At 50.1% G+C, this 17,626-nt stretch overlaps 3 protein-coding genes across 3 annotated transcripts; 1 reads left to right on the plus strand and 2 right to left on the minus strand.

Annotated features, from left to right (window-relative positions):
• Positions 1-261: 261 nt before the first annotated feature.
• Positions 262-2,954, minus strand: EAH_00021550 (hypothetical protein; the record flags this gene model as incomplete). The annotated part of the gene is made up of 9 exons (XM_013393414.1): positions 262-383; positions 479-574; positions 692-760; positions 907-1,106; positions 1,570-1,838; positions 2,006-2,149; positions 2,283-2,462; positions 2,614-2,819; positions 2,933-2,954. 9 exons carry the CDS (start codon positions 2,952-2,954, stop codon positions 262-264), a joined length of 1,308 nt encoding a protein of 435 aa, XP_013248868.1.
• A 1,821-nt stretch (positions 2,955-4,775) lies between these two features.
• EAH_00021560 (hypothetical protein, conserved) lies at positions 4,776-9,847 on the minus strand (the record flags this gene model as incomplete). Its single annotated transcript, XM_013393415.1, has 14 exons — positions 4,776-4,849; positions 5,107-5,325; positions 5,509-5,772; positions 6,157-6,239; positions 6,373-6,465; positions 6,700-6,861; positions 6,954-7,143; positions 7,258-7,345; positions 7,503-7,649; positions 7,876-8,053; positions 8,193-8,547; positions 8,697-8,908; positions 9,107-9,258; positions 9,521-9,847. The coding sequence occupies 14 exons, from the start codon at positions 9,845-9,847 to the stop codon at positions 4,776-4,778; spliced, it is 2,544 nt and encodes an 847-aa protein (XP_013248869.1).
• A 4,323-nt stretch (positions 9,848-14,170) lies between these two features.
• On the plus strand, positions 14,171-16,286 carry EAH_00021570 (PWI domain-containing protein, putative; the record flags this gene model as incomplete). The annotated part of the gene is made up of 9 exons (XM_013393416.1): positions 14,171-14,257; positions 14,427-14,520; positions 14,639-14,719; positions 14,872-14,981; positions 15,229-15,300; positions 15,435-15,558; positions 15,711-15,785; positions 15,969-16,106; positions 16,234-16,286. The coding sequence occupies 9 exons, from the start codon at positions 14,171-14,173 to the stop codon at positions 16,284-16,286; spliced, it is 834 nt and encodes a 277-aa protein (XP_013248870.1).
• Positions 16,287-17,626: the final 1,340 nt, after the last annotated feature.

Genomic DNA, 17,626 nt, shown 5'->3' on the forward strand with positions numbered 1-17,626 from the left:
CGCGTTTGCCCTCGGTGACGAAGCATCATCAGCCCCTCCCCTTTCTACTATATCACCTTCGCCTTCAAACAGTCGCATGCACATTCTTTGTGCAGGGGTGGACCACTGCTAGCTTCGGGGCAGTAGCTTCGGTGGATGTCACCAAGGCAATATCGCCAGCCTGTTCACTTCCCCCTGTCACGCTTTGCAAAGGACAGTTAGTAGTGCTTTCCCTTTTTAGGGTCCCTCCAGGGCTGCAGCAAGGTGGCGTATTAAGGGTAGTTAGTAGGTGCTGGCCAACTCACCAGGTGACTGTTGCCAAGCCCGAGTTGGGCACTCCCTTGTTAGCATCTGTTTTGCAAGAGTGTAGTCGAGTTGTGACCGCATGCGTTGCAAAGCGGACCCTGGGTCGCAAAATGGAGTAAAAACACTTACGAGCGATTAGTTGCCATCATCATGTGGATAGATTGAAAGCCCCTCGTTCGGTAGAAAAGCGCACCGGTCCAGGTAGTGGAGTTCAGGAATTCCTCGCACCGGGTGATACCAATTGTCAAGTCAAACGGTCTAGGCGAATTGAAGTCATATTCAAGGTAATCTGAGGGAGCCGCAAAGACATGGTTGTCCGCAGATGATTAACATACTGTGGCAAAGCTGGGTTTATAGCAGAGAAATGGTGCACGTCAAGCAAGCTGTCCAGAGTATGGCGCGTCACCGTCGGTGCTTTCCGGCATCTGCTCTCGACTTTTGTTGACCATCCTCTTAAGAGCCAACTTCCGTGAAACTGCAAAATGACACAAGCGCGGTCTCAACGTTAGGCGCATGGTCTTGCTAAGCATTCTACAATATAAATATAAATCAGTCAGCGCCTTCCCTTTTATTGACTAGAGGTACTGCAGAGCTCGATGCAACGAACTCACAGGCACCTACCCTCTCCCTCAGTCTCTTTCGCTCGCATTGTTTGAATGAAGATCTGGGCATGGCGTTTCCTGTTGAAGTCGCCTAATGCGAGGGCAATAAACAGCGACTTTTGTGACAAAGTGAAGAAATGACGCAACATGCAGATAAGGAACCGCAAGTGCTGCAAACTCCCACGTTCTCCAAGCACGTCTGCGACGAGATCGTCGAACCTAAGTATATACGAAGAAACCGGGTTCGAAATCGATAGTCCCGCAGTTCCTGAGGCACCACTATACACTTCAGTAAGTAGAGAGCATACACAGAGAAAATGTTAACAAGGGTTTCCAGCTCCAGCGTCGGGCATAGTGCCAGATACTTCTGGTCCGTGCTTGACAGTGCATTTACCTACCAGGTTGCCGGGTTTCTCGTACGGTCTTCCAAGCAGCTCATGTAGCAAGTTTTAAGCACTCCATTGAGAGATGCGGGGCCTTTGCCGAACAAGAGTAGCTGCAACATTATATCATCGTGTTCCCTGCGACGCAAATCAGCTAGCGCTGCAGATAGATGCACATCTATCTGCAGCGTTAGCTGATTTGCATCGCTATCTATATGATTGCAACTGGGCAACTGAAAACTCTATTAATTATTTCGCTCCCTTTGCCAAGTTTGCATGCAATTATTGGGAAGCCTCACTGTGCAGGTCGCAGACCAGATGATCCGTCCACGCGAGCGTACAAAATGTCTTCTCCATGCGCACCCCGACGTTCTGTTCCTGACACTTTCTGCTGGGAGAAAAATGAAAAGGGGTAAGCTTGCTCGTCTTTAGGAGGGGGCTGCTTCTGCTGGTTACTACCGAGGGGCGTAGCTGAACGTTCCAGTGGAGCCTTCGATATCGCTTTGTTCCCCACATGCAGGCGTGGGTACCGCGTAAAGCACACTCTTGTCCGATCCCGTGCCAGGTGCTGCAGCAGCGTCATCACGAAAATTCGGCATCCTAGCAGATGCAACAGGGGAGAGTTTACATTTTTCCAAATGGCACCATAAGACATCCATAAGACATTCGAAAATGTGCGGATACGTGCGGATTGAGCTCTGTCTCGCAGAAGGCAGGAAAAAGATGAATGCTCACCGCATACTCCGGGTGACTGCTATCTCCATTGGGGCCATCTCCATTAGGATCTCCACCCTGATCTTGTTCCATGAGGCCAAAAGGACGCATTCCTGCTGAGCATCCCTGGGTGACGCAGGCTACGTAAATGCGATGAGCCAAGAGCTGAGGCAATCAAGCAAGCACACTGCACAACTGCAAAGGTTTCTTCAGGCAGCATAAATGAACTACCGTAATGCCGAGCACGAACCCTGCTCTATTTCCAGGGATTTCACACCGGTCCATCTATGCAACTTACTCGGAGGACGGATATAGGAATGGAGCACAGCTTAAGCTTCAAGATCTGCTTCAGTGCGGAGAAAATTTGTCGGAGGCGTTGCTTGCGGTTCAGGCCCGGTGGCTTGAATACTTCGACAAGAACATTGTCTTCCCGAAACAAAAGACGCCGGAAGAGGGCAAGAAAGAGCTGCTCAGCATCCTGTACAATCCCACAACACCCCCAATAAAGTGCAAGGAAAATGCCCAAAGAGGCCGTAAGATGCAGGAGGTAAATGCGGGGCATTCTGGATCCCACTGGCCTCTATCGCCGGAAGCCTGGGTGCTCGAAAAGCCAATAGCCTATATCGTACTGCCCTAGCCTGGATCATGCCTTGGTCCCGATATAATTCCTCATATATTTCAAAGTCTTCAGCACCCAAGGGTTTCCAGAGCAATGGCTCCTGAAGCTCAGTAGGAGCACCAGTAATCCCAGCTTCATCGGCCAGTTCAGTGGGCCCACCAATTTTAAGCGGTGGGTTTTGAAGTGAGAGACAGCCTAGACGCATCTTCACCTCAGCTACAGCACAGCAATCATAAAAGAGCAAACCGTGCTTTGGCTCAGGCCGCATGCCTTCCTGAAGTTGCAGATCCATCCACCACATCCGGGAAGTCATAGCTAGGTTCTATTACCGGGGACTTCGAGCACTTCCATTTTCGCAGCGCTGCGTGCTCATTCGAATGACTAGCGGGATCGAAGGTTTTTTGGCCAACCTGCAAGGTAGAGGGCTGACATTGTGGCTTCATGATTCGTGCCAAGCTGAGATTCGAGCCCCGCCAGCATGCTTTGAGCCTCGACAGAAGCGTTTTCCAAACGACCCATTCTGAGATGGATAAAAGGCGAAGACCCTCACAAGGCTAAACGGTGAGACTAACAAGCAGGTGAATTGTTTTGCTGTATGTCTAGGTTTGCTGCCCGCGTCGTACCTTGCAAAAGCAGCAGCTAACCAGAATCTACTCATGTGGGTGACGAGGGTTGGCAACTCTGGATTTGTGCTCGCCACCCTGACAGTGTGCTGCAAAATGATGATGGCTTCCGAGCATCGCTGAACTTCGAGCATCGATCGCGCTGCGCCTCACATGCATGCATACCACTGTATCCAGATATTCAGGGAGAAAAACGCGTACTTGCCCAGAAAAATGGACGGTCAGTGGCTATTTCCGAATATCTATGCCACAACACTCACGTGAAACGCGTACCTGCCCAGAAAAATGGACAGTCAGTGGCTATTTTCGCATATCTATGCCACAGCACTCACGTGACTCTCGTCTGCGGGTATTTAAAAGCAGCTGCTTACCGATTAGGCGTAGAGCGGCCACAGCAGCCCAGTGAGCTCCTCCAGTATCGAAACACTAAGGCCGTTCGCAACACACGCATGATGAGTGCGGAGTCTAAATGAGATTTTTTTGTTATCTGCAAGTTCCAGTCATTGCAGTAGAGGTATTAGTACAAACTCAGAACAGGAAAGTTGGCAGCTGGCAACGCTTCAGACGGCAGTCGCTTCTCTTACAAAGTTGCTCGAGACCGCCCGATCAAGGGCAGTCACTTACCACTGTCGATATTTTATGGACACGGAAGGCGTGCAGAATGGCTGAGTTAAAGCGCTTGTTCTTGAAGGCAAAGGAGGCGAGCAATAGGTCGGCAAGCAACAGCCTAAGCGACATTTTCCCCTCCATAGCAACCAAAACTGGTTTCAGATTCCGATAGCACAGCAGGGCATCTTGGGGCTCATCTGCAAGAAACCAATCAAAGCTGCTGCCAGGATTTACACGTTTTCTCATGTCGGAAATGAAAACAAAGGAAATCTATGGGGATCTTTAGGAAGAGCGCCCGGCGCTCGATGCCCAAGGTGATGTGGCTCACTTCCTCTTGTGGTGCACTGCATGTCAATAAGCAGAGCTTCTGACTGGAGAGACAGTCCATCCGGGATTTTTGAGTAAATGAAGTCTGCAATGCTGGCAGCCGCCTTGATCTCGTTGTGTTGTAGCATAATGTAGGCAGTCTGTTGCAAAATTTTTCCCAGCACGAAAATGTCGCTTCCTGGTGACACAACGAAGTCAGTTAACACCGCACGAGAAATTCCTCTAAATGTGCCCGAGATGTCTCAAGTCTGCTTGTTGCCGCCTGTTTCAGCTGAATGCATCAGGGCTAAATGGTACCGATGGCTGCCTTCGACAGAAGAGCAAGAGTTAAGGCGAGTTTCTTTCGCTTGTATCTCAGGCACTGCTTTAGGGGGGATAGGGGCTTGTGCTCGTCAGCCGCCTTCAAAGTGGCTTCATGCAACGCCTCGTCTTCGTCCACTGCAAGGCAGTATGGATGGCAGGGGTATCCTGTTCCTGAGAAGGGAACACAGAGGAGAGGTAGGTAGACGAGATCGGTTGCGCCCGCATGCCACTCCGTTTGGGGTGCGCAACCAGAGGGGTCATCAGGCCACTACTACAGCTGCAAGGTTGATGAATACGCAGAAGGCAAAAGCTAGCCGACCCATTTCCTGTAGGGTCCCGAACCGAGCGTTAACTTAGCAGTGATCTTGAGCTCTGCAGACAGATCTGAAGTTGACAGGCATGAGACTTGCCAATAAGAGCCGCCCTCATTGCTCCGCAGGCTCCGTGCATTGCGAAGTTGCCACTGCCCCATATTTCTTCTTGGCACGTTGGTATAACAACGCCTAACGGACAAGAGGAAATTTCCGCACCTGCCGCCTGGAGTCGATAATCTGAGGGAAACCCTTTTTGCATGAAAGCAAAGTTTGATACCGTCGAGGAGTTGTAGATGACTGATGGTTCCTGGGCATCTGAGCGCTCACCAGCCTTCATGTTGTCTAGAAGGACATCTAAAGAAGGGCTACTTGCGCCAGCTACAGTCGCCGCACTAGCTGCCTGCATAAGAGCGAGAGTTTCCGGAGCGACGAGGTGGAGTCTGGGATAAAACCCTCGAACTTCCCGCAGCTCTGCAAACTTTTGCAGTTTTGCCGCTGTACCGGGAGCCCTTAGCTTGGTACTCTCGTCTTTATCCGTGGACACATCTGGAAGCATGCATTGTGCAGGCATCAAATGCAAAAGGAGAACTCGTTCTTTCTATTCAGACAGCCGATGCGCCTACGCCGAGGGAGCAAAACCCATTGCTTGCAACCATCCCTAGAATGCCGAAGCTCCATTCTATAGCATGGCCCTAACGCAGTTTCATGAATTCGCTATTTATGTCTAACCGGTGTTTTCGAAGTGTCGTATGCGGCGCTTGGTTGATCGTAGTTGGGGCCCCCAGTCCTCGCCGTCATTATCATTGTCGGCATCTGTCTGGCAACCCCCAACGAGCGCCCCTCTCACCTGTGAAATGTGAGGAAAGAGCAGAGAGTCCCGACGGCTGGAGAATGTAGACAAGTCTGCTACAGTCAATGGCAGTCGAAGCTCCAGAGATGCTTCGCCGGATGGACTCGTTGAACGCGCAGTCACATTGCTATCGAATTGAACGCCTGAAGCATTTAAACGCAATAAGACGAGATCGTACAAGACCAGTCGGCCGCCCGCAGCCGTCACTCTGTCACCCCCACGCGTCGAACAGCTAGTTTTTGCTCTTTTGTCATGCACTTTGTGTTCTTTTCCTGTGGGGCTGTTCTTGGGGGTATAATACCAATGAGCAGTAAAGGCTAGGCAGTAAGGCGAAACGCTTTGGCCGCATCAGCGGTATTATCGCGCTGCGCCTAACCGAACGTAAATGGTGTCAACCGTGTTGTGTGCTTCTGGTCATTCGCTCCGGCCATTGGAGTGAGAATCTACTCAGGCAAAAGCGGAGTTCGCAGTTGTTTACGAAACAAAATTTTGCCAAGAATGCCAACCCAGAAAGGCAAGCGACGTACTCAAGTTGTATTCCATGGCCTTGAAGAGGGAATACGTGCAAACGCTCTCCGGAGAGGCCATTTCAGTCAGATCTACCCTGTACCTGGAGACGAAAAAACGCAGATGTATATACTGTTTGGGCGCTGGAGGGCATGCTGATGCCTATGCTTCACGGATTCTGCTCCGAACACGTCTAAACAAACGTTTGACTCAATTCATCTCTCAGCCGACCGGACCTCTCTAAGGCTAGCGGAAGTATTTGGTGGCTCCAAAAAATCCTTGACTCTTCATTCGTAGAGAGGACCAAATTAAAAAGCTTCACAACCAAACTGAGTGAAACCACTCACAAAAACGAGCACCCAACAACCAAAGGCAACCACCTCAACAATTAACATGGAAGCCCTTGGGCTGAGGCTGCCTATATCATTCATTAAATCTTTCATATCCAAAAAGGTAAAACAATCAGGCATGAAACACGCTGCTACTTTGCAGGGTTGCCACCCCACAGGAAAAAGTGCCGCTGTCTACCTGCCGTGGGCTACCGCACAACTAGACGCGCATACCGTTGAATTTCTTCCATGTGGCTGGTGTCAACCATTCCGCCTCCAGCAAGTTTCTCAACTTGCAGGCGGAATAAGTGTTTAGCTGATCTGGCCACTACCTCGCGGATGATAGCATCCTTAAATGGTGAAGCAGGACCATGTTTTAACAGCTGAGCCATATTTCTGCACCCAGTCAAGCAGCATCAGTTGGAGATCCCATGTGTGCAGACGACTACTGGAACGCGTCTCGAGCTACACTATTTGAAAAACCTTACCGAATGTTAATTCCATGGGTATGAAGAGCATGTGCAACGTCATGTGAATCCAAAAAATTTTTTTGCAGTGCGTTGATTGTGGGTACGACGTCCTGCTTGATAGCAAGCTCCAATGAGCGCGCAGCCACAGAAAGCGCCTCCAGCGTTCCACGTAATGGTGTATGCTGCTGAGCAAACTTTGAGGCACGTACTGAGGAAAAAAGCCCAAAATGCTATGCTGGGGCAATCGGTGCAAGGGGGCTTCCATGGACATATAACACAATCGGAAAAAGGGAATAGGGTCAAATGGTGGATCGGGTCTTACTCTCTGTAGCCCTGTGCTGCTCTCTGCTCGTGCAAGGCAACGCAACATCAAAGACGCGAGAAAGAAAAGTCTGTCGGAACCTTTGTTCCTGTGCAGATGAAGTAAGTTTTATGCAGGAGACACACGCCGGCCAAACAAGGGCACCTCAGTGGCCGGTTTATTTGCTGTGCAAAAAGTGCACCCCCGACTTTTGTGGGCTTGTTTGGTTGGGATCTGAGCCGAAGAGGCAAGGCAAGAAGACGTACCGGTACCACTCTCCCATCATCACACTTCGGAGGCAGCGCTTCATGGAGATTGCGAAATATGCAAAAGTGGTCCACCTGAGACCTCCAGAGCGCCGCTGGAGGCAACGGCATGGCGAAGTCTGAAGCGCCACGAGGAAACGGATAGTCCTGAGGTTTCATACGCAAAAAGGAGAAAAGGAAGCTTCTATCATAAAATGCACTGCTGCGCCGAACATCCACCAATACGCTCCTCAAGCCTGTCACTACTTTGTGGGGCAACAATGGTGCAATGCATTGGCTCTCTAGCAGCGCCAGCATAAACATAAACTGAAGGACGCGAGGGCCACGCCTGAGCCGACGAGAGGCCACCATAGAGGGAGACCTAAACGCTTACTGCCAGGTTCAAAAAGCCGGCAATGTTCTTAAATTTATGATAGGTAGAGCGGTCTACTTTGTCTAAGGCATCAAAGCACCCGAGAGGGTTACCAATGTTTCCACACTGCTGTACAAAGTCGGGAAGGCAACGGCGAATGTCCGCCACCAGTTCTTCCAAGACGTTGACGGGGGCTGGGCTGTCAAGACAAGAAAGGAACATGAAAATGCACAGCCCTTTGGGTGGCGAAGCATGCGTCCAACCAGAAGTCGCACTTCCCACCTCCAATTTAATGTCTCCGTGTGATTCGGGAATTATGAAACAGAATGCTCTCTCACCTAAGGGGTATAAGCGGCTCAACTAGGACAGCGAAGCCGGCATAATCAACAAGGCAAACGATTGGAAGCCCAAGTTTGGCACGCTCAAATTTAGTTGGGTCGTGCAAGTTCCACGCGGTATCTACTTGTTGCCGAAGGTCGCGCTGATGACCGCGTTGATGCTGAAAGCGACTGAGGAGGCGCAAATCTGTCTCTTTCTTTCGCGCGAAAACTGTCGCATACACTGCATCTGCAACTGCCTGTCGGCCCTTCACATCGTTCTGGTAGACTTCTTTTGCAAAGTGTGGCTTGATGTTTGCTTGGGCGTCTCCCACTATGACCGTCAGGACCAGACTGTCAAAGACGTAAACTTCGTCTGTCGAGACGCAGGGGACTAAGAATTGACTGGGGTGCGAGAATTCTAACGTATAGCGCTGTGCCGCTGTATTCTTAACACCTTGGTGGGCGGCAAAGGCCCTTAATGCATGGGGGGATGGCAGGCGTCCTGATATGTCATAAGCTTACCGTCTGGAAACTTTGGTTGATAGACACGCCACAAGGTCGAATGCTCTTCTTGTCTTATGCGGATGAAGCACTGGGCTGGTCCTTTTCGCTGTTGCCTCTCCTCGTTCGCAGGCTTGAACTTCTCCCCTGAACCATCTCGTTCTTCCAAGGTCAGAGAGTGCACCAACACTACTGCTGCAGCACGGGCAGCTGCCGCAAATGATCCAATCTCGCTGCAGTACGCAGCGAAGACAATGCTGCCCAAACTGCAAACCTTTACTGGAGCCGCTCCTTCTGATGTGAAAAGTCCCAGTTTCCCTAAATTGTGAGCTAGCATTTGCTGCGTAAATTGCACAGCAACGGCACAATACTACTGCCGGCGCAGAACCCAGACAGATATGGATATTCTTCGCGGGACGCAGACAGCTTACTGATTGAGGGCCAGCTCGCGTTCGAAAAGTCGTCTTCTGAGCTGGCTTGCTGACCTCGAGTCCTGGGACTCACGGAGGGTGAGCACCCGCTGAAATGCCCACTGCAGGCGATCGTGCCAATTACTGCTGAAAACAGAATTCTCATTCGGTCCCTGCGTGAAGGCACAGGAGCCACAGGGAAACTTAGGAAACCAAAACATTAAATGCCTATTCAATCGAGCCAACCATATGCCCTGGTAGAGCTCAAAAGATTGTCGCTAGCGAGCAAATGAGGCCAAATCTAGGGTTTTCCTTTTAAGGCAGAAGCTCGGAAGCATATTTTTTCGGCACCAGGCAGCCAGAACTCGAGCGCGACCGACCCTGAGTAGCCCTGTCGCATAGCTCTGTTGCCTATTGTCAGAATGTGATGCATACTGGAACAAGCTCATCTTGGATTTCATGGGTGCTTGCGAAGGTTTCCTCTGGAGCCGTTTCGTATGAAGCGAGCAGAGGCCTCTTCGCCGCCTTTGCCATTGAAGCCCTCCACCAGCTCCCTGCCTGCTCGCTAATACTTTCCTTAAGCCGAAATATCAATTCGCTGACAACGCTTTCTGAATCATCCGGTCCTTGGAAATGTTGCCAAGGTGGGCCCTTGTGGTCCTGAGGGACTTCAGTGGTTGCCTTGCTTCGGCCTTCGTGTGCATCTTGTGTAGGCTGCGGGCTTCCATGCTCACCCAGATATCCTGAAAAGCTGGCTGGCATTCTTGCTAAATCGTCCAATATGCGTTGTATCATTCACTTCGCGTCATCGCCGTTCCAAACTACAAGACAAGGCGCTACGGTTGAAGAGGCTTCATTAACCTGGGAGCGGCCATTCTACAGGCTTCAAACAAGGGTAGACACAGTTAATATTATGGTGAATCGTTTATCCTTAGGGCCTGGTAAAGCCGTGCTTGCGGCTGAGCCTCATTTCCTGATGTGAAGAGTTCAGTGTTGCACCAGCTGCCGGTTGGCCTCAACAAAAGCGCATGCCTAGGCTCTATGTATAAAAATTCTTCCGACAAATCCTAAATCAAACAGAAAAACTATACATATACCAAAAGAGTTGGCAGGGCTCACAACGAGTAGAACTAATTGATTCAAGCGCGCCCCCCGTCATTGCCATGTAGACCGCCGCAGCCAATCACGTCTTTGTCGGCGGCAGTGGGGTCACGGTGATCGACAAGGAGAATAAAGGCATGTTCCGTCTTCATTTGCCACTACATTGTATTTTGTGAAACTTCTGCGTAGATTCCAGAGACCCCACTGTGCCAGGGGCAAGGACTTAGAACAGGCACTGTTCCAGAAGCCTGGCTATGCTGGTTGGCCGTGGGAATTGTCAGCTCGTTCTGTTCACTATGCCGTCTACTACGTGTGTCGTAAGAAGGTCTCCCTTAAGTTAAAACATGTATCAAAACATGTATTTCCACGTGCGCAGGCGCCAATATGTGGGACCAAAAGAGCGTTTAACACCCGTCTACAGCCCTAGTGAATGCAGTGAAGGGGGCTTGGCTGCGCGTGCATATGGGGGTTGCTTTGCAACATTGGTTGCAGTGATCTCCGTTGTAATCTCCGGGCTTCGAGGCAGCTTCTCACATTAGGGGTTCCTGGTGCATAGGAGTAGATGGTAGCCAAGGCGCCTTGCAAAAAAATTGAATCGAACAATCTTCAGATGTTCCCCCATAACTGAAAAATTCATCCCTCGTCGCCTGCTGCATACCGAAGATTGACCAGGACCTCCGCGGCGGTGGGGAGGCAACAAACTGCTGGGCATCTCGTTGCACTGGAGCAAGCGTCGTTTATGTTCTTCACCCATTGAAGAATGTCTTGCCATTTGGCTACAACAATTCATGTCGGTTTTCACCTCTCCCGACATTCCCAATATGGAAGGCCCCGCCAAGTGGGGACAACGGAGGAAACCCGTCCGCTTCTATAGGCCTACTTTCCAATTCAAGGTGCACCCCAAGGGCTACAATTTCTATTTGGTTTTCTTTAAAGAAGGCTTAAAGAAGTCTATTTGTATTTAGAAGGAGAGGCACGGCAATGATTGCTATACCACAGCAGAACTACTTTTCCACATCGCGACTGGGTGGAACCATTCCGACATCCCCTCCGATGTACGTTCCTTTCTAGCAAGAGGGTTGATAGAGGGGTATATCGAGGCATCAGTCCTGGGTAAACTGAGCTCCAAAGGCAGCCGTGGAGTTTCTGTCTCAACGGCTCATAGCAGGGCTGTCCTCCTGAATAAAAAGCAACCGGCAATGGGCCAAATCGTGGGGAAAAAATTAAGGGGTGGAACAGTGGAACTCTCCGAGACTTCGGAGCACTTGCTATCAGAGAGAGATAAAACGCCTCTTCCACTGCTGTAGCTGAGAAGGTAGAAAAATGATTTGGAAATCAGTGCTGCACAAAACCTATTGACTATGGTGCTGTAGGCCCCAGTCCCCCCTCGAAAAGGGTAAGAAGCGAGAACAGACGCCTGCCGGCGGATCAGGCACTAGGAAATCCAGGGTTAATCACAGAAGGACGCATCCACTTTTGCAATAAACAAAGCCGCACAAGACGGGGTTGCGGGAGCATGAAACGACGTGAGGAAGTGGAGAGGCAAGAGCTTGAGCAGAGCATTCAACGAAACAAACAAAGCGGTCGGATAAACCCTGTTGCCTCCGCGCAAAGTGAGGAGCAGTGGTGAACCGGAAAGAGGTGGCAGCTGCACTTGTACACCCGCCTCGCGTCGGCTCTGTGCTTATTACAGTGTGTAATGCCAACGCTTTGCTAGCTCTAGTGGGCAGAGGATGCCCAGTGCATCAAGTATCTGAAGGAAAGGCGAGGAGGTGCAAACTACTATTCATTGGCGGAGTCTCTACGACAGCGTTTCGCCGATGGCGGAGAGCAAAACTATCGGTTGAACAATGGGCGAAAATGACAATCTCAATTCAACATGGTGTCATATTATCATGATGCCGGGTTTTCCTATCGGACAAGTTCACCACGAGGTTATCTTTCACACATGCAATCTTTGACAGTGGAGACCATGCAAGCGGCCACCAGATGACACTGCTAAAGTCTATAGGCAGGAAAGCAACACCAGAATGGATGTTTCAGCGCTGTCAACAGCATCTGCATTCTCTACGGTAAATAGAAGTCTCTGCCGCCTCAACTAGCGGCAGAGACGGAAAGTGTGGGTATGCAAAACGCATCTTAAATTTGGGTCACGTTCAACCGTTCACATCTAAAGAGGGCGCTAATATCTTGCATCGACGCGCTCCTCTACGGTAATTAATTTCCTCCGGTTGCCTTCTCCCTTGAGTCCAACAATACATAACCTGGCACCGCTGTCCAAAATGCATACACTTTTTGGGTATTTTGCACCTGGGCCCCCCGTTTAGTTGTTGCCTTGAGCCCTCCTTGTGTGTGCATTGATGCTGCGCGCTGGAAGCAGTTGAATTCGCATTTTTAACTAGATTGGGATGCTCACAACCGACACCCAAATCCCACTGAACGGCACAAGCCGTCATTATTAAAGAGCAATGGCCAATACTGCGAGGGCCAGAAGCAACAAGCAGCGACCAACAGCATCAAATCGAATATTCACCTGCAGATGCCATTCTTTCCCGTTTATAATGTTTTTCCTTTCCTTCTGGTGCTTTGGGCGACCGGGTACACGAAGGCGTGTGGTGGAGAAAAGGGAAGCACGGGAGCAGATTTCGCAGTTCTTGGTAGCCGTGCAACATTAGTTGCAGCAAGGTGCGCTGCAGCTCATAACAGGTACCCACCCCTCAGCACCAATACAAGTCCCTTGGGATAGGGGACTGCAGGGGGGTATCAGCTGCTTTTGGGGACTCTGACTTGAGGTCTTCGACCGCATTGAAACTCAGGATGACCTCTACCTACGATCGACGGCATTGATGATCTTCAGTTCACACGCACTATTACTTCAGGCACCTATTCAACACTTCCTTTGCCTCCCATGGCAAGCCTGCATGCAAGTTGAAATGTATATGGCATCTTCAGAGGTACTCTACAATCTCGCTGCAGCACTCCGACAGTGAAGTCTAGTGGCGCCTCCCGGATCGTAATCTGAGTGGCTGGTTGCAAAGGAAATCTCTCGATTCAGGAGTGTAATCTCTACCAACACTTCGTTCTCGCAAAAAAGCTTCGTTGCGCCTAACTCTCGGAGGGTCCCACATGCATGGGTTGCCAGCTCATTTGAGGATTTCGGGCCCAGGATATCTCCCTCATATGCTATCAGGACAAGAACAAGAAATGCACTGAATACACATAGTCGAAATAATTAGATCCCACTAGCACCTGAGACGGATTAACGTACCCAGGCGCTGCCGATCTTGCTCAGCCGGCAAGCAAGCAAGACAGTGCAGCTCTACGCAGCGGGGCCCCTTCCTGCATGCATTTTCCATGCATGCGGAGCAAGGGAATGCAACAGAGCCTTCATCACGTGTACTCTTTTCGCTGCTTGTTTGTCGTATATTGGCAAATTGAGATTTATTTACTCGAACACTGAAGCGTCTGCTGTTCTCAAGCACGTTGAGGTCTGGTAACAGGCGGTCTGCGCGGCCCGATAGGTGTTGGCAATCCATTTTCTGTAGTGGCTTGAGGCATAGCCCTATCACTGTTTCTTTCTGGCAGTATTCCTAATTCTTTTTATCTGTATGGAGCAGAAGTTTAATATCTTTTCATCCTCCTCAATTGCAGGCGCTGCTGAGTCCAAAGCATGCCTACGAAGCGGACGCTGCCAAATCACTTGAAATCTGCCCAAGGAATCCCCCTTTGACAAAAGTACGATTGCAATCACCTATACACTCCTAGGGCAACACTGAAGTTACCTTTTCGTTGGCGGTGGGGGCCATCAGTCGCCTGCGCTCATCACCAGAGTAGTGTCACTAGGACGAGCCGCGGTCAGCCGTTGCCACAACATATTACGTAGCAGCAACGCCTTTTGACGCCTAGTTATTTCAAGGAGGGGCGTGATCATCTGTTAGAAGTTCTGGCCGCTCGTGGCCTGTACTGGTTTGCTCTGAAATAGAAATGTCGGGGAATTTCTACAAGGGCACTTCTAAAGACCAGACTCCTTTCTTTAAGGACAAGGACAGCCAACTTATTGCACAGAGGAAAGTGAGTTGTAGCTGTCTTTTTGCATGAAACATGGTTTGTCTTTTGTTTTCTTGGGTTCCATAGGGCGGTTGCCTCATGAATGAACATGCTTCTTTGCATCTAGCTACTATCCAGGGCATACCGAAGAAAACGCCGAATGTGTACGTGATTGTATTTTGTCTCTTTGTAGTGGCCGGCAATATTCGAACAGGAAGTTGACATGAGCAAGGTAAACGTGGAGGTTATGAAAGCGTGGATCAACCATAAGATCACAGAGCTACTCGGTAAGCCTTAATCTCTAGAAGTTTTGTGGATTTGAGCACCGAAACCTAATGAACAAGCGGCACACTCAAGGGGTAATACCGCGTAGCACTGCAACTTCGTTTGATTTCGCTGCCTTAGGCTTTGAAGATGATATTGTAATTTCTTACTGCCTGTCGCAATTGGTGCCGGAAGAAGCCCTCGCTGCGGATGTTGACGAGAGTACGACAGGGAGTTGGCTGTGCACTAGAAAGTTTATGCATTCACATTCCCGTGGGGACAGGAAATGCTTGGGGACAGCTGCCTCCCAGGTAATGTGACGTCCCGCAAGAAAATAATGCGCGGAAATTAGAAGTGACAATGCTTTTGTGCAGGAAAGAATTACCTATGTCCCAAGAAACTTGCAATATCGCTTACTGGATTTGTTGGAAAACAGGCGACGCATTTCGTCCGCGAACTTTGGAAACTCCTCCTGAGTGCTCAGGTGATTATGGCACAAAGGTCAGAAATATCATTGCCTTTAAGACATTTGCACTGCATTAAAATGCCCGCATTAGTTCTCAAATTATTTGCCTGCGAAGCACAGGCGGTAGCTGGGCAGCACATGCTGCCTCGTTAAAGGGACCAGACAATGTTGCGAGGAATGCTTGTTTATGATTTGTGCTGGGAACAGCACAAGTAGCAACTTGGGGCATTTCGTGGCAGCACACCTTGTGGCGTTGCGTGCGCAGAATACTCCGACGGGAATCCCCCCTGAATTTTTGGAAAACAGAAGGCTGGAAATGGAGAGGAAGAGAGAAGAGGTGAGAAATGGATTGCTTGATGTTCAAGTATGGGCTGTGCACTGTGCACTCTACTTTCACTACGGCGAGGGGCAGTTGTTCCATCCTTTTTGCATATATCTTTACCTGCAATATTAGCATTCCTGCTTTGACAGGCGGCGCGCATCAATGAAGAGCTGGTGCGTAGGCATGAGCAAATGATGGCCACAGAATTTAACAAGCAAATCAAGCAATTCGCGACCGGAACCGCCCCTCCGAAGCCGCCAACGCTTGTAGCGTGTACGTTTCCGTATGGTTTCCTGGTAGAATTGGCACTCCTGTTCCCTGCCGCGTAGCACCGTGTCGTTGCAAACCGTGTGACATGGTCACACGGCTGGGTGCAGCATCGTGAACTAAACACTGCTTCTGCTTCTGTTATACCTCCTATGCAGACGATACAATTCCAGACACAGGTGGCATGAGAGGGTGGGACAACGACGATGCGCCACCAGCACGGGCTCGCGCACGTAAGCCAACAATCAGAAGTAAAAATCGGTAGACGAGTATTTTCCATTGGGAGGTTTGTGAAAAAATTTGACGCAAAATTATTCTAGGGTGATAGGCCGGAATACGCTCTGGGGAGTAAACGGAACGAATGCATCGTGCGTTTAGCCCTGGGGTTGGGTATTGCTGGATATGCGTATTCTCAGCCTCCCACGGTCGCAGCAGAAGTCGGAGCCGCTCTCGGTCTGGAGGCAGAAGTCGCCGTACTCGAAGCGACAGACATGAGAGACGGAAGGGCCGACGACGAAGCGAGTCCCGCAGTATGTCGCGTTCACCGAGCCGAGGTAAGGAGTTGTCTGGTTTGTCAAGGGGCTCGCTGACCCACGAATGTAGAAAGTTTGCTTAAAGTTTCACTGCAGGGTGTGTTTCGGTAAGAAATGGCGTTGTATTTCATTTTTTGAGGTGGTGCAGGTGGGGATAGGGATCGTGACCGTCGGCGTGGTCGTTCAAGCGATCGTGATTAAACTATGCAGTCTGCAGAAGCAGGCTCCGCGGATAGATTGCACTTCCAGAAGGGATCATTGACACGGGTAGAGCTGGAAATACCAAGTTGCCAAACCCTGTTTGGCTGTTCTTTCAGAGGGGTCGTTGAAATGTGACTGCGTTGCTCCCCAACGCTGCGCTGACAATATGCGAGAAGCTCTGGCGTCAGCGCTGTCTCAGAGTCATCATACGTGTGCTCGTCGACAAGGCGGGGGCGGGCATTTGCTGTGGAGGAAAAAAAGAGTTGCTCACATTTGGAAATGCTCGCTTATTCTATGGCCTTTTTTCAGCACGAAGCTCTACTCAACAATGGCCACCCACCCTATACCATTACTATTGGGCGTCGACTGACCACACCACTTAGCTCTTGTGCTGTCCAGAGCGGACCAGCATGCAGAACTCCTATCTTGTGAAGAGGCAGGTGTCCTACTCGGCTCCTTAGTAGCACTACTCTACTTTTTCGACGCTTTTCTACTATCCCCCCCTCCACCCCCCTTCCCTCCTTTTGGGTAGTGCATAAATGATCTGGTTCCGCATGCTTCGGGGATAGAAAGTATATCCGAGGCTCTATAGTGTCTTTGTTGCGTTGCCGTGTTGCTCTATTGGCTTCTGCCGGCAGTTTTGACGCTGAACTAATCGTTCGATGCTGCCTGCAGTGCAAAAGCGCATCGGTTGGCCCAGTTTTGTGGCACTACTCGGCTTCAAGGACACTTCACCATGAGCTGAGTATAAGGAAATTATGATATCCAAGTAACTTGACTGTTAAGCATGAGCTCAGGAAACAGGTCGTGAGTGGCAAAATGAAGGTAGACAAGAAGCATGTAGCGAAGATGTAAAGCTGGAGTAAAATACTGCTAGGCAATGCAAGGCGTCAAATGCGAAGCATGCCAGCAGACAAACGAAAACTATACAAGCTGAAGAGTTGCTGGTGCGTGCCTTCAGTAACACCATTGTACTTTGTGGTCGGCGTGGTGGCCTGTGAATGACTTTTGCCTTTTAATGGTGGCTGCTGCATGCTTCCACCTGCGGCATGGGCCGCAAACCGCAAGCGGACAAACGTTAGACTTAGACCAGTACTTGGATGTAGGTACGCATGCTTCAATAGGAAGAGCTCAAGTTCCTTTTGCATGACCTACTGCGAAATAAAATAGATACTTTGTGGAGACGGAAAGGCACACAGATTGGTGGCATAGAAGTGTGTAGTAAGAGTAGAGCCGAAACTTGCGTCCTTCGTCGAGCTAGCTAGTGGCAGCTTGTGCAGTGCTTCAAAAAAACACTAACCAGGTGCCCTGCTTCCCGGTTAAGTAGTGACGGAAGTGAC

This window comes from Eimeria acervulina, genomic scaffold (genome assembly GCF_000499425.1).
Source record: "Eimeria acervulina Houghton genomic scaffold, Eah_scaff154, whole genome shotgun sequence".
NCBI lineage: Eukaryota > Apicomplexa > Conoidasida > Eucoccidiorida > Eimeriidae > Eimeria > Eimeria acervulina.